The sequence below is a fragment of the Lethenteron reissneri genome, chromosome 15 (assembly GCF_015708825.2).
Source record: "Lethenteron reissneri isolate LAM-NWPU_2019-01 chromosome 15, ASM1570882v1, whole genome shotgun sequence".
NCBI lineage: Eukaryota > Metazoa > Chordata > Hyperoartia > Petromyzontiformes > Petromyzontidae > Lethenteron > Lethenteron reissneri.
The window spans coordinates 9,071,396-9,086,701 of record NC_083793.1 but is presented as its reverse complement, the minus strand read 5'-3'; the positions used below and the strand labels follow the sequence as shown (position 1 = coordinate 9,086,701).

At 46.3% G+C, this 15,306-nt stretch overlaps 1 protein-coding gene across 1 annotated transcript in view; it reads right to left on the bottom strand.

Annotated features, from left to right (window-relative positions):
- The window catches only part of PLXND1 (plexin D1), a 101,007-nt gene that overhangs the window by 16,227 nt on the left and 69,474 nt on the right, over positions 1–15,306 (bottom strand). The window contains exons 27-28 of the mRNA XM_061551982.1: positions 4,673–4,829; positions 1,281–1,384 (exon numbers count right to left, since the gene is read on the bottom strand). Coding sequence (XP_061407966.1) covers positions 1,281–1,384; positions 4,673–4,829 — 261 coding nt within the window. The remainder of the gene's footprint in view (positions 1–1,280; positions 1,385–4,672; positions 4,830–15,306) is intronic.

Genomic DNA, 15,306 nt, shown 5'->3' with positions numbered 1-15,306 from the left:
CCAAGGCCCCCCTGTGTTGCTGGAGTTGGGTGACAAGCTTATCCCGTCCTTGAGCTGTTGCTTTTGGTTTTAAACACGTTATTTGTTTCTTCTGTTGCTGCTGCTGCTGCTGCTGCTTGACAGTGGTGTACAACCACAAATAACAAAAAATCTCAGCATCAGGAGGACAGATGCGTTGAGTGTTTTTACAATGAGCAAAGTATTTTTGTTTCCATTACACATTAGCTGAGCACAGGCTCCAAACTCTCAGCGACGAGCAGCAAACAGCAATACTGAAGTTGTAATAGATTACCATCGATACTTCAATTGAACACAGTTATTATACCAGCTCGGTTAACGTCGAGTACATTTTATTCTTGCTTAACCACGTGGCGCCTTGGTGCCACAAATCTGCCACTCGAAGCGCCATCGCACATTAACACTCATAAACATGAAAACAGAAAAATTATACACCATGAGAAAACATATATACACTGTCTATACTTCATAAAAGTGGCTGTAAAGGAGCCGTTGGGGCGGGCGGGGGGGGAATTATAAACTCGAGCAGTGCGAGGGGAACTGCAGAAGGAGAAGTGCTCTTGTGGTGCGCTGAGTACTCAGCATGGAGGAAGCAATGCGTGGAGTTCGCGGAAACAGTGGCCGTGGGCGATGAGGAGGCGACGACCTCGAGTGACTCAGTGAGTGCTGGGCCGGTGATGTGTACACCTCGCGCCGCACAGGGGTTCGGCTGCCACTGGTGGCCCCAGTTGGCTAGAGAGCAGCAGTTAGGTTTTTTCGGTAAATCACGTAGGTAAAAAATTTAATTAAAAGTAAATAAAAGTAATAATGGAAATAAAATAATAAATCACGACGTTTCGGAGGCAACACAAGTCTCCGTCATCAGGTGGGACCGTCACAGCTAAAATTACTGCATCATTTTAGCTGTGATGGTCCCACCTGATGACGGAGACTTGTGTTGTCTCCGAAATGTCGTGATTTATTATTTTACTTTATTTCCATTATTACTTTTATTAACTTTCAATTGTATTTTTCACCGTCCGTGACTTTACCGAAAAAACCTACCAGTGTGAATCCTTGCAGTCACGAAAGCTTCAAATCTAGAATTAGACAGCAGCAGGTCGATGCGAGATGATGCGATGTAGGGTGCTCCGGGTTTGCCGACGCATTTAGGCAAGCGCCACCGTTCATGCGAATCCTAAGCCTTATCCTCAGCGCGACTTGCGACAAAAGCGTCCGCGCGTGAAGCCCTGCTCGAAGTTGTTGCCTGGGCAGCTACTCACCTGGTAGACGGACACGCGGTTTATTTTCTGCTTCTCCCCTTCTACTTGCGAGATGTCCACCAGGTTCCGCAGCATGATGCTCCCGCCGGATTCGGGGAACCACTCTGTGGGTGCCCGACGTGGGAGGGGGCGGCAGGGCGCACAACGCACGTGAACTTTGAGGAGCGATTTCATTTCCAGGCCAGTGAAGTTCATGCGACTGACAGAGAATTTGTTGCAGCGCGTCGCTGATTCTCGAGCGGCCGAGTTTCGCGTTCGTATTCACAGCGCACACGCATGTGACCTGCGCAACACACTCATTGTTACAATTCTCAGTTCATGTGGCTCCTTCGAGTGAGATAGCTATATACAGGGTGTCCATGAAGGTTGAATTCATTATAAAGTAATGCTAATAATTGCAATGATTGTTGTTATTTTTCGACAATGGATTGAAATGTGGGGTTGAAATGTTGGCAACGTATTTCTGATAAACAGTTTACAGCCCGAAGTCAATCTACTGCTGAATGAACGCCTCCATTCTCTCTGATCATCATGGGAACTGTTTGAACTCATCACCGCTGGCCAGTGTGGGTTGGTGATGGAGCGTGGGCCAAGAAACCGACAGATGACTCTTGCCACTGATGTTAGCCGTGACGAGGATTCAAACCGAGGTCGCTGGGCTCACGGTGCAGTAAGAGAACCACAGCACCAGTGCCCCACCTCGTGTCTACTATGCACGCACGTTTTAAAACCAAAGAACCTTCAAGTGATCTCCAACAGCACCCAACAACTCAATAATTCGAAAACAACCTGAGCTGAGATGCTGGCATACACCTGGGACTCACTAACATCTTGATATGATGCATGTCGCCAAAGCCATGGTGGACAAATTAAGCTATAGATGGAAGTTTCCGGTGGCTAGCTCACCGCACAAAGAACTCGGTGACCTGAGTTCGATTCCTGCTCACAGCCAACAGAGACGAATATCTGAACCAGTCCTGAGCCTCCCCACATTCGATTCGATTCTAAGTGGAGTAGCTGGTTCCGTGCGAAAACAGCAGCACTGTGGAGACATAAGGCGGCCGGGCGTGGTGCTGGCCACAGCACTCTTTCGTGTGCCATGCCGTGCATATTCCGGCCTTAATAGGTGCTCGCGAACAGCACTTATCCCAACAGCCTGTTGAGGGCTATACGGGAGATATTTGTCTTTGTACTTTGTATTGACCGAGCTCAACATGCAGCCCCATTATGAGTCTTTGATAATGGGCGATATCTTTATGGGCACACTTTCGGTGAAATTGTAAACTCATTATAGTGTGCACGTGGAGGCCACAAATGATGTGTTTACATTTTTAATGAACGGGGCAGGCCCAGCAGACACAAAGCTCCTCACTTAGTCACTTCACAATGACCCATTAAACACGGTGCCCTCCGCTGCCTTGTCACCTCGAGTGGCGTGCATGTATGTACTACTTCCTCCTGAGTGACCCGCCCGCCAAAGCACTCAGTAGGCTTTGTGCATGGCTCATATATATAAAAATGACGTCCCAGAGTTAATAACAATAATAATACCCTGAATAATTTTTTTTTTATGTATGAATGTTTAACTTATTTTGCACCGTACGTAGCAAACTGCGCTAATTGGAGGTACACATTCCACAAGTAATGACTAATCCCATATCTGCATTTCCCATAAATATGCTAAATTCCTCTTGAAATGCAAATTATTTTGTCAAGGCGCTCTTCCCCCTCCAACCCAGCTTAAATACATGCTCCAAGCCTGGTGGTGTTTCATTCAGACGCTGTCTTTTCGACAGACCTGTTCTTCACCTGAGGATGGCTGCTTGCGTTGTGGCCGAAACGTCGTGAGAATTATTTTATTATGTTTTATTTGTATTATTTTATTTTTTCCCTTCTACGTGACTTTACCGAAAGAACCAAGAAGATGAATCCCTGCAGTCACGAAAGCTTTAAATCGAAAAAAAAGGACAACAAAGTCAACACAAAAAGCAGTGGTGAGTGCTATACGCGATGAAACCGAGAATACTGAGTTCGTTTCCTGGCCACGGCTGAGGTCAGTGGTGAGCGATATCTGAACTCGTCATGGCCACCCCCTTCCCCCCCACCTTCACCAACCAATCGTCACTGACCAGGATGGTGAAGTAAGGTCAAACCCCCGTGACTGACACGGCATGGGGTAGACCTTCATTCAACGGTGGATTGACAAAGGGCTGATTTCATTATTGTTATATGTGTCAAGACACATTTCCAACAGGGCCCTCCATTGGGATGCTTGTCCTATCACATCAATAAGCATTCGTGTTCATGTGGGACGAAACCAGAGTACCCAGAGAAAACCCATGTATACAACAATGGCAATACACGTTTATATTCCACACTGCAATATCGGACTACCGCCCTGCAGACTAACCTCGCAGCCCAAGTCTACAATACCAAGTAGTCCCAGGCAGTCCGCCATGCGAGTATGAACCGGGCTCAACACCTGCTTAGCTTCCAAGATTGGACGAGATTGAGTGCATTCTTGGGTCATTTAATTGGGAGGCGAATTGGGCTGTTTCACTTCACCAGGAAGCAAAGGGGAAATACGATCACCCTTCAGCATGACTTCAAATTGCGCACCCCCCCCCCCGTCCGTCCGTCCGTCCGTCCTTCTTTCTTCGGTAATTCTGAATAAAGCACAGCGGCAATGCAGAGGCCGTTGGCTCAGCTCCCCAGCATCCTCACATTAAAGCCGCGAGCTGGCAAGCCACCTTCGATTTACGTTCAAATGTGGAGCCAGCGAGGGGAAGCCAAATCCTTTTCAGGCCACATCATCATTATTTAGCATTTGTGCATTGCATTTAAAACTCAAAATGTGGGCAGTGCACTCATCGCAGGGCCACTTTGTGATCACGAGAAAGTCTCCCAGTCTGCCGCCCACTTGCTGTGTTGGCTCTTCATGCGTGGCATTACTTGTGCACGGCCAACAGCTCTAGAGTTCCTGCTGTGATTTGTTTCGCTTAGGAGCCGGTGCGTTTGGAGAGATTGGTTGAACAAACTCACGGTGCTGACGATACACGCTTCGAATGACTACACACGAGAAGATTATAATTATTGTCGATTTACACGTCCGAAAAATGTTTTAGTTCACGTGAGTCCCAAGATAGATGGAAGCACATCACATCGTTACCCATTCTTGCGCCACATTTTTATGGACTCTAACCCGAAAACCTCTATTATAAAAAATATTGGTCGCGAAAGCCGAGGTGTTAAACTCATATTGACACCTGTTTAACGGTCAACTGTGACCGTGTCATGCCTGCCACCCACTGCCCTCCCCACCCCGATGCATGGCTGTAATGGCAGGGTTCATACAACGCCACGCAAAGTTGGGAACAGGCCAAGAGCCTCACCTAGGTCGACGTCTTCGACGCGCGGTCTCACGGAGCAAGGTGAGTTTTTGTAGAATCCGTCCAAGATCTTCTCCTTCACCTGCCCAATGGTGTCACAGTCCAGGACCTTGACGGCCAACGAGTCCATACCGCAGCCTTGGAAGGACACGTTGATGTTCTGGGGAAGTCGGCAAATGGAGAGGGAAGGGTGGGGGAGGGTCAGGTGCGGTGGCAGCAGCAGCAGTCTCTAAAAACGGGGTCACGCTGCTCGCACACGGAGAAAAGTATCAAGTGTATTTTGTGGAACCAGGTGAGAACTCAAGAGACCAGGATAGGCTCATTTGCAACAGCGACCTGGAGCATCGGTCTGCCTGTCGGGAGGGAGGGGGCGATAAGTGCTTCTTTGTGCGTGCCATCCCGACTGGGTACATTTGATGGCGTAATTTCATACCGAATTTGGCAAATTTGGAAACCTGATGCCGGCACGCGATGACGGGAGCCTCCTCTTGCGAACGACGTCGGGCGACATTTAATGTCCGCTGTCGAGGCAGACTGCGTGCGGGATTATTTCAGTTATCTCCGGGGTGGCTGTCGCTCGATTCGAATCGTGATCCTCCGCAACAAAGCGGCGAACGCAACGCTGCTGGCTCGCGTCGGTGCCCCGCGCCGCGTTAACTTTTTATCCTCCCTTGTTATCAATCAATCAATCTTTATTTAACGTGCACATATTGCCCTCGATGAGGCAGGCATCAGCAGTGCACGTTGCAATGGAACGTGAGCGGTAGTGGGAGTGTACATGTCTACAAAGAGCCAGCCTCCATTTCCCGCATGTAAAGGAACTATATCCAAGTCTTATTAATGGATATGAAATAAATAAATAGATAATAAGTTGCGCATTCGATAACATTTAAATGGGGAAGTTGTGGCACCATGGTGAGTGCCCGGTTCCATAAGAGAGAAAAAAAAACATCCACAGCAACGTTGTTTTATTTCCGTGAAGTCTTTAACAACCGGGAACCCAGAGACCACCAAATCGCTACAATTGTGAAAGCGGGTTTAATCAAGGTTGAAGTCCGTCTTCGAAAAAAAACAGGAACTCGGTCAGCAGTGATGCCTCAGCGCTCCGAACCCTGAATGGCCCCGGGCACTTCTGTGTGAATCTGGACGGCGAGATTCTTCATCCACAGCGATCGTGCTGTGATGGAGATGTGACCTACTTCTGGAATTTGAAGAGCGGCGTCTCTTGGTCATGCCCCTTGCCGACCGAGATTCCCTTTGGGTGTTTCACATATTACGGTTACAGCTCCTGACACAGCTCCATTCTGTCTGGGGTGTCAGTGCTCTAGCAATGACACTCCTACCGGCATGGGAGTCTCCGACGCTGGACATTTGATGCTCATGGCGGTACCCCGAGGTACCAAATAATACGAAATGACCGAGGGAATCAAATATTTTATTTCTGAGACACTATTTTTTTCTAGGGGTGTACTTAACTCGGCGACTGGGGTACCAACCAATACGAAATCAGTGCTAATCCGCGATGTCGGAACGCCAAACGTTAGCATACAAACATCCGTTATCGAATAACACTGGTCAACACACTTTTTCTCGCATAAGGTATTTCAACGGTTTTAAGGTAATTTTGGGGTGCTGATTCCAAATCTGGAATCAGTTTTTGAGATATCAAATATTGAATTTTCAATAAAACTGCAGAAGAAAAATATTAAATAAATGTGAATATCTACATAAAATGATATTAGAAACACACTATCCTAAAAATACAGCACCATATTTTAACACTAAAGCAGTCACTGACTCGCAACCATAAGTGACAGAGTTAATTTCGGATAAAATCAATGAAAATGGGATATGCGATAGCATAAAAAATGAGATGTGATAGAGCAAATCTGAGATCAGATTTAGAATCAGCACCCGGAAATTAGTCTAAAACAGCTGCAAAAGTCCACGCCAGAAAAAAAAGTTTTTTTTTTGTTGACCAGTGTAATTTTACTTTGAATAGTGCATCGTGTACAGCTCGGCGAGATGAGTCGATTGCCGCATCGCCGACCATCAACAGACTAAAAATTACCGCCATAAGGTTAATTTGCAAATACCTAGATCCATATCTCCCAGTCACCCGTGAATTACAAAACTATTTCCATCCAAACTGCACGCCAACCATCGGTAGACATTGTTGGGCATTGCTAATCACTAACTCCAGCTTGCCTACCTCAGGTGAAGCTCTTTACGTTCATGAATATTCTATATTGTACAATATTATGCGTAAATTAACTCGAGTTTGATTCCTTGCCACGGCCAACATCAGTGGTGGCGTGACATCTCAACTGGTTCTCGGGGTCCCCATCACGAACCCGCACTGGCCAGCGTGACGGATGGTCGAACAACCCCCATGATCAATTATTACCGGTGGGGCGGCCTCCATCCAGCAGTGGATGACATATTTACGTAAATTACTCTTGTTTTCTTAACCACTGAAAAGGACTTTGTTTTATCACATTTATCCTGGAAAAATGCATTATTTACTGGCCATACAAAGCAATTGGTGCCATACACAACACATACCTCAAGTATCCATTGTTTCCATCACAATTATTTTCGACGAAGCACGCATAATTGGTACAATTGCGCTCACGCGCGCTCCCCTGACCGCCTAGTCCCCCGCTCTGAACCGTGTAAACACATTTTGATATTGCGCAAGCACATCATGTACCACACACGTCGTGGGATTTTCAAATGTTTGTACGCGTGTGGTTACGTGTTTGTTTCCCTAAGCACGTGTCCCTTGACACCCCGGGACACCCTTGCAAACGATAGGGCTCCATCTCAAGTACTTATCCAGGCAAAAAACTAAACAAAAAAAGTAAATATATACACACACACAAAGTACACATCTAGCACTGGATCTCCAGTCCAATTATTGTTTAACGCTACCTCTCTGGCCTCTCTACGTCCTGTGAAGAAGGGCCATGTCCACGAAACGTCGCCTCTTGTTACATACTTCCCCCCCCCAATTTTTAAGGCCCACGGCGTTCTTGACGAATGCGTCGAGTCCCTGAGTTACGTTCGCGTGCCGAACCGACTCTTCGCCGCCACTCGCGGGGGACAATAATGGATTGTGACGGCGCTCAAAACAGTCATCGGTCGAAGGTCCGTCGGCGTCGCCTCCCCGCGTAAAGCCTCGGGCTGGGCAACCTCCCGCTGGGAATTAAGCCGGTGTGGGCAGCTGCGGTTAATCGTCCCGCGTTGTTTACAGCCTCGCCGTTCGGGTTGAGGCACCTCGCTCACACCGACGATGGGCTCCGCTGGGTCACGGAGCACAGGGGGTTGTAACCGCTGACGCTGTTTGGTACGATGTAAACCGACGGGGGGGAAAGGTGGGGCTCTGCAATTGTTTTACAACACAATTTAGAACTGTAGCAACGGAACGCAACTTAATTCCCTTGATTGCGAACGATACAACAACAAAAGTCCTACTCTGAGTTTTTTTTTTTTTACAATTCTGAACTGGAAATTAAATCTAAAATATCCTGATTCTTCAGGAGTTTCACATTACTGGACATCTGTGAAAAAAAGATCTTCATAGCTCATAAGATTCCTCCAGCACACATCAATTTTCTGAAGGTGCAGCGCATGGACTGTGGCTTTGAAGGCGATACGGCATTATAACGCCCAGGGCTGAGGCAAGAGCCTTTAGCCAGGTTTGTCAAGCTGAGCTCTGCATGAAATACTTGCGTCGCCCAGAATACGACATCCGGCAATGGGTTCTTGCCATGGCTCCAAGTCGGCGGACCACACCCACCGTGACAGTGACCATTGCAGTCCACATTGCCTACTGGAATCTGCAAGCAACCCGGCAAATATTCGGCGAGAAATTAAGCCCCCCCCCCCCAGCCTCTCCCCCCCCCGGCCGGACGATACGTACGCAACGTACGATCGCAAACGTACAAACGGACGCTCATCTAAGTGCGCTGTCGCATGACTACGTTGCGAGGGGTGCTCAGTGGTGCAGTTGGGCAACGCGGATGTAGGGTGTGACTTGCACGAGGAGAATGGGCCGGGCTCGGGGTCAGATAATGTCGGGCCCGGGGTTTCCTGTGGTCACCAGTGTGGGGAACTGCTGCAAACTCCTGCAAAGTATAAGTATGTGGGCAGCGGGTGGGACCACGTGGAATGTGTGTGCGTGTGTGAGTGTGCTGGGTGTGGAGCGGTGGTGTAGCGGTTAGCGCGCTGCGCTATGAACCCGGCGACCCGGGTTCGATTTCCGCTCACGGCCAACACCGGTGATGATTATCTGAACCAGTCCTGGGCCTCCTGGTGCGGTGTGTAAACATCGCCACTGGGGAGACAAAGGCGGTCGGGCGTGGTGTTGGCCACCCAACCCCTCGTGTGCCGTTCCAGCCTTCATAGGTGCTCGCTAACAGCACTTGCCCCAAAAGTCTGTTAAGGCTACATGGGTGATCTTGACGTGTGCGTGCTGGGATGTCCAAGACAGAGAGGGCGGTGTTAGTGAGAGAGAGAGAGGGGGGGCAGAGACAGAACAGAGAGTAAGGCGTTGGTGGGGGGGGGGGGCAGAAAGAGGGGGACAAACAGAGGGGGGGAGAGAACAGGGGTCAGGAGTTGGGGGGCGGGGAGAGAGGGGGGCAGGAAGAGAGGGCAGAAGGGAGATGGGCCAGAGAGGGTTGGGTGCAAGGAAAGCAGATTTGAGGGGAAAGGGACACAGCAGGGAGGGTATGAGTAGGAAGGGAGGTGGCTGTAGGGGGTAAGGGGGTCAAGGAGTGTCTGTAAGGGGTCTCTGAGCGCAGCAGAGAGGTACTTCTAGGAAGGGTGTCTGTGCAGTGAAGAATCAAAATCTTAATTTTCGACTGTAGGAGAAATCCGATGAACTATGAAGCTCGTTTTCACAGTTGCCTAGTCAGCAGTTAACACCATAAAAAAACAATACGAAGAATTGTCTACGAACGGTGCTTACGCACAGTGAAGGGGTGTCTATTAACGTGGCTGTGTGCAGTGAAGCGGGGTGGGAACCGTTTCCTGAGCGAGAGCCAAAGAGGACATTCCAATGCCTTCGGCAGCAACGACACATCAACAACACACGAACGTCCACACGCACCTCGGTCACTGGCTGAACCCCCGCACATTCGAGGCACGGAGTTGTCGTCACATCGAAAGTGTTCCGCACGGTGGCGAGATGTTAACCACCGCGCCTGGTATACAGGGGGTCGTGGGTTTCATCCACTTTTTTTGCAGTTTGCATATTCTCTCTCCCCTTGGTCCTGTGGATTTTTCTCCAGGTCGTCTTGTTTTTCCCTCCACGTTTAGAATCAACACGCGTTTAGAGCATTTGGCTGCGACAAATTACCACACGATAAGCCACTTCGTTGAGCTATAATTTGTGATAGCCAGGTCGCTCATGAAAAATATCTACATAGCTTAGTGAGCCTTACCTGGCATCATAAAAAAATTGTTCAGTTCAGTGCCACCCTGACGGGTGGCCAATGAGGGCAGCGATGACGGGAGGACATCGTTTTTTCGGCCCACGCGGCTTGGCTGCAAGGCAAGGCCACGTGAAATTAAGTCGCGGGCAGTGCCGGATTATCCCCGTAGCAAAAGTAGCTACATATGCTACGGCCATATGTAGCTAAATGCTTTCAAGGTATCAATTCCGGTTCAGTGATTCTGCACTTGCTCTATTACTATAGTACTATACCGCCTTCAACGTTGATGGACGACTGGGTGTTTAAGGTTCGCTATGTGTCGTATTATCTGGCTGTATAGCAAATGAAAAAATACAATTACTTCCCTATGCAAGTTAAACATTTGTGTTTTTATATTTATGTTTTTTTTTAATACAGGGCCGCTTTATAACATCATGCTACAGGCCCCGCACTAGCTTAATCCGGCACTGGTCGCGGGCCACATAGTTTCCAACTTCCACGGCCAAGGGAAGTCTATGCGGTGTGTGATCGTGGGGGGTAAACCGTGTGCGGCTGTTTCCTCTACCCGGAAACTGTCAACGCAGTCGCTTCCCGCGCACGTGGTATCGCCACTGCTACAGCCCCAGCGCCACGGCTAGGAGTGCATTGTAAGTCAACGTGTGGGTCACATTGCGGCCGTTGCTGTTCGGCTCCGTTGGCTTCTTGGCTTTAAAGGTTAAAGTTCCAAAATGCGTTTCACACCTAGGATTTCGTTTGCGGCCCAGAGCCAGCTATGTGAATGACACATTCTTACGGCAACAGATATGTAAATGGGATGGAGCTTATTCAACTGTGGCACCACCATCATCAGCAGCCATCATCTATCCACTGCTGGATAAAGACCTGCAAAAGCTTCGATTTAAAGCTTTCGTGACTGCAGAGATTCATCTTCTTGGTTCTTTCGGTAAAGTCACGTAGAATGGAAATAATGAAATAATAAAAATAAAACATAATAAAATAATTATCACGACGTTTCGGCCACAAGTAGTACTAATCGCAAATCTGCATTTCCCATAAATAAGCTAAATTCCTCTTGATATAAGCTTAAATAGACGCTCCAAGCCTGGGGTGTGTCATTCAGACTCTGTCTTCTCGACAGACCTGTTCTCCACCTGAGGACGGCTGCTTGCGTTGTGGCCGAAACGTCATGAGAATTATTTTATTATGTTTAATTATTATTAATTTATTACTTCCATTCTACGTGACTTTACCGAAAGAACCAAGAAGACCTGCAAAAGCTGTTGCTATCCCTCGTGGTCTCACGATGCAAACAACCTGGCTCTTGCACACGAATGTTCCCAGTCTTGGTCACCAGGCATCGTCCCTTGGAGCTATGATCCATCCTGCCCAAGCCTATTTCCTTTTCGTAACAGAGTCGATGTGATGCCCTCTAACTTGCATGTATGCTCCGATCCACATGCTCCTCTTCCTGTATCTCAGTATCATTTCCACGCAACATGCTTTCCTCCACGCTTATTTGCAGTCCCACCAGCTTATGTTCCTATATTATTCCTCAATTTCGATTTAAAGCTTTCGTGACTGCAGGGATTCATCTTCTTGGTTCTTTCGGTAAAGTCACGTAGAAGGGAAGTAATAAAATAGTTATTATATTATTAAAAAATTATTGCATTACTTTCTTTTTTTCTTTCTTTATTATTCCCCTTCTACGTGACTTTACCGAAAGAACCAAGAAGATTATTCCTCAATGTCTAATGGTTTGTAGACATGTGCAGCACGTGGTGCGTTTAAATGTGACGCGCGTTATTGTCCATGTGGCGAGTCGACAACCACTCACGATGGACCAATGTTTATATTAAAACTCTGCTGACGCAGTTTTTCGTAAGTAGGTCACTTTAAATGTTTATTGCAAAGCAGTTTTTTTCTTCAACGATAAAAACCTTTGGATAGTACTCTAAATTATTTACTTGTATTGTTGTTAATTTGGAAAGGACAACTATTTTGCATGGCAGTGGCATGAGTAAATGATTACAGGCCTGCACCTTTGGCATATTTTTGTTCAATATTAATTACATTGAATTGGATATAAATGACATTGAGCTATGAACCCGACGACCCGAGTTTGATTCCAAGCCACAGGTAACATCAGCGGCGCTTGATATCTGCACCAGTCCTGGGTGACACGGCCCAATCTCGAGCCACTGGCAATGACCAGCGTGGTGAAGTATGGTAAAAATAAAGCCATGATCTAAACGACATTGGCAGGGCTTGATCCAGCAGCAAATTGACCCAGGGCTGTAAATGTGTTTTATTATTCTTGCTATTAATCACTAAAACAAAGAATCCCTAAATGAAATGTAAACAGCGTTTAAAACCATCTGCACAGTTTAACTAAGATATATACGCTTGTCATTCTGCCTTCTATTCAGTTATTGCAAAATCACAATGGTGACGAGTCTGCAAACGATTTGGTTGTTCCCAATTGTTTCTAATAATTTCGCCTTAACAACTCATGACGACAAAAACAAAACAGCCTCTCATTTCAAATTCCCGTGATTAGCCACTTGAAGGTTACGTACTAATCTTACACAAACCTCTCACTCGCAAGCCCTTGCAATACCCAACAGGCATTGCTCCTTTACGACAGTCCCGATAAAAATATCCTCCGAGTAAAAAATATAAACAAAATGTGAAAATAAGTAAATAAATAAATGAGCATTGTTGTGTGGCACCTTGCAGCTGGGATGCATGGCAATGAAGAGAGACGCCCCGCTTCCCTTGCTGTGATTGCACCGTCTCTCCCTCTCGCTCTCCCCAAGGACACAGCCCAACACAACTAAAACTAAACTAAATTTAGATTTAAAGCTTTCGTGACTGCAGGGATTCGTATTCTTGGTTCTTTCGGTCAAGTCACGTAAAAGGGAAATAATAAAAATATTAAATAAGAAAAATTCTCACGACGTTTCGACTGCAACACAGGCAATCATCATCAGGTGTGAAATCCACAGCAAATTTTCTTGCTGTGGATTTCACACCTGATGATGATTATATTTATATTATTTTATTATTTCCCTTCTACGTGACTTTACCGAAAGAACCAAGAATATATTCTTAGGTTTTTTCGGTAAAGTCACGTAGGTAAAACATTAAAATTAATAAAAGTAAAATAAAAAAATAAAAATCACGACGTTTCGGAGGCAACACAAGCTTCCGTCTTCAGGTGGAACCGTCACAGCCACGACGGAACCGTCACAGCCACGACAGCTGTATTTACTTGATACAGCTGTCGTGGCTGTGACGGTTCCACCTGAAGACGGAAGCTTGTGTTGCCTCCGAAACGTCGTGATTTTTATTTTTTTTATTTTATTTTACTTTTATTAATTTTAATGTTTTACCTACGTGACTTTACCGAAAAAAAACCTAAGAATATGAATCCTTGCAGTCACGAAAGCTTCAAATCTAGAACCAAGAATATAGTTTTGTTATTTTACCAGGTAAGGCCCACTGAGCTATGTACCTTCTTTCAGATGCCACCTGGCCACCAACTGACCACGTGGTTTATACATCGTGTGGAAATGTGTCGCAGCTAAATCCTCTAAAACGCACGCCAATTCTAAACGTGGAGGGGAAAACCGCAGGATGCGGTGAAGAATCCACACGGCCACGGGGAGAACATGCAAACTCCAAATACACAAGCGTCAGGGTCGGGAACGAACCCACGACCTCCTGCATCTCTCCTCTGCGGCACCCCGCGCGTGTCCCATGAACCCCCACAAACCCTTCCCATCAGCATCCTCAGACGTTTCTTTTCTCAGTTGAAGGCTTTCGCAATGTACTAGGTGTTCGCAACATATCAAAGTGTTATTATTAGCAAGATATTTTGAACGAAACATGACCTTGATTTTAATTTTAAGTTACTTAAAGGAATACGCGGGCATAAAATATATCCCTATATTTAGGGGTGAAAGGGTTTAAATTCCCTCCTGGATGTGCGATTAATTGTTGGAATGCAGGATCGCAATTCGATGCAAGAATATATGATTATATATATGATTTACACTGCGATGAATGATAGCACCTCTAGTGGCTATAGGGGTACAATAAGAAAAGACCGATGGTTACACAAGCAATTCCCTACTCATACTCTTAGTTTTTTCGGTAAAGTCACGTAGGTAAAAAATGAAATTAAAATTAATAAAAATAAAATAAAAAATCACGACGTTTCGGAGGCAACACAAGTCTCCGTCATCAGGTGGGACCGTCACAGCCAGATTTGCTGCAGCAAATCTGGCTTGCAGTCACGAAAGCTTCAAATCTAGAATCAATTCCATACTGTTTGGTTCTTTCGGTAAAGTCACGTAGGTAGAAAAAATAATAGATCACGATGTTTCGATCGCAAAACAAGCAATCGTCATCAGGTGAGACAACCACAGCAAGAAAACTGCTGAAAGAATATGGATTCCTGCAGTCACGAAAGCTTCAAATCAATCAATTCCATGCCTAAATCATGACCTCAAACATTGATATGGATGAAGTTACGTGTCATTATCATCCATGATCTATCCACTACTTGATGCAGGCCGCCCACAAGCTGTCAGCCATGTCTCGCCGTGGTCTGATGTAGCAATCCAACGAGCACCCACACACCAGCTGATGTATTTCGAGCTCCATCTCTGCAAGTAGACTTTTTTTTAGCGCCTTCTCTCCCTTAGCTGTCCCTGTCTCGACCGCCGGTCATTGTCCCTGCCCAGCCTGCTAATTTTTATTATAATTTTCTATTTCTTCAAAGTCGTCAAGATATAGTTTACGCGCGTATGTTCTCCAATCTACGTGTGTCTCTGTCTGCCTCTCATTGTACTCCAAGCATGTTTACATTATTTTGTAAAATGTTCAGCTTTTGTCCAATTTTATGTCAATGTTTATGTTGCTCACCCATAATATGCACTGATGATAGAATTCACTCACTGCACACTTTCAATACAATAATATATGTACAGTCCTCTTAACCACGGCCCTATTATCCGCAACTCCTATTATATCTAGCAGCTGTACGATCTGTGAAGAATCCTATTATCCACTACTCTATATCTTCCTATTATGCACGATTATCCGCAACATTTCCCATAAGCCTTTGCGGATTGGCATCCTGTCATCTGCGATTTCTTTGTGGATAAGGGGTCCTGTGGTAAACTCGTCCTATTA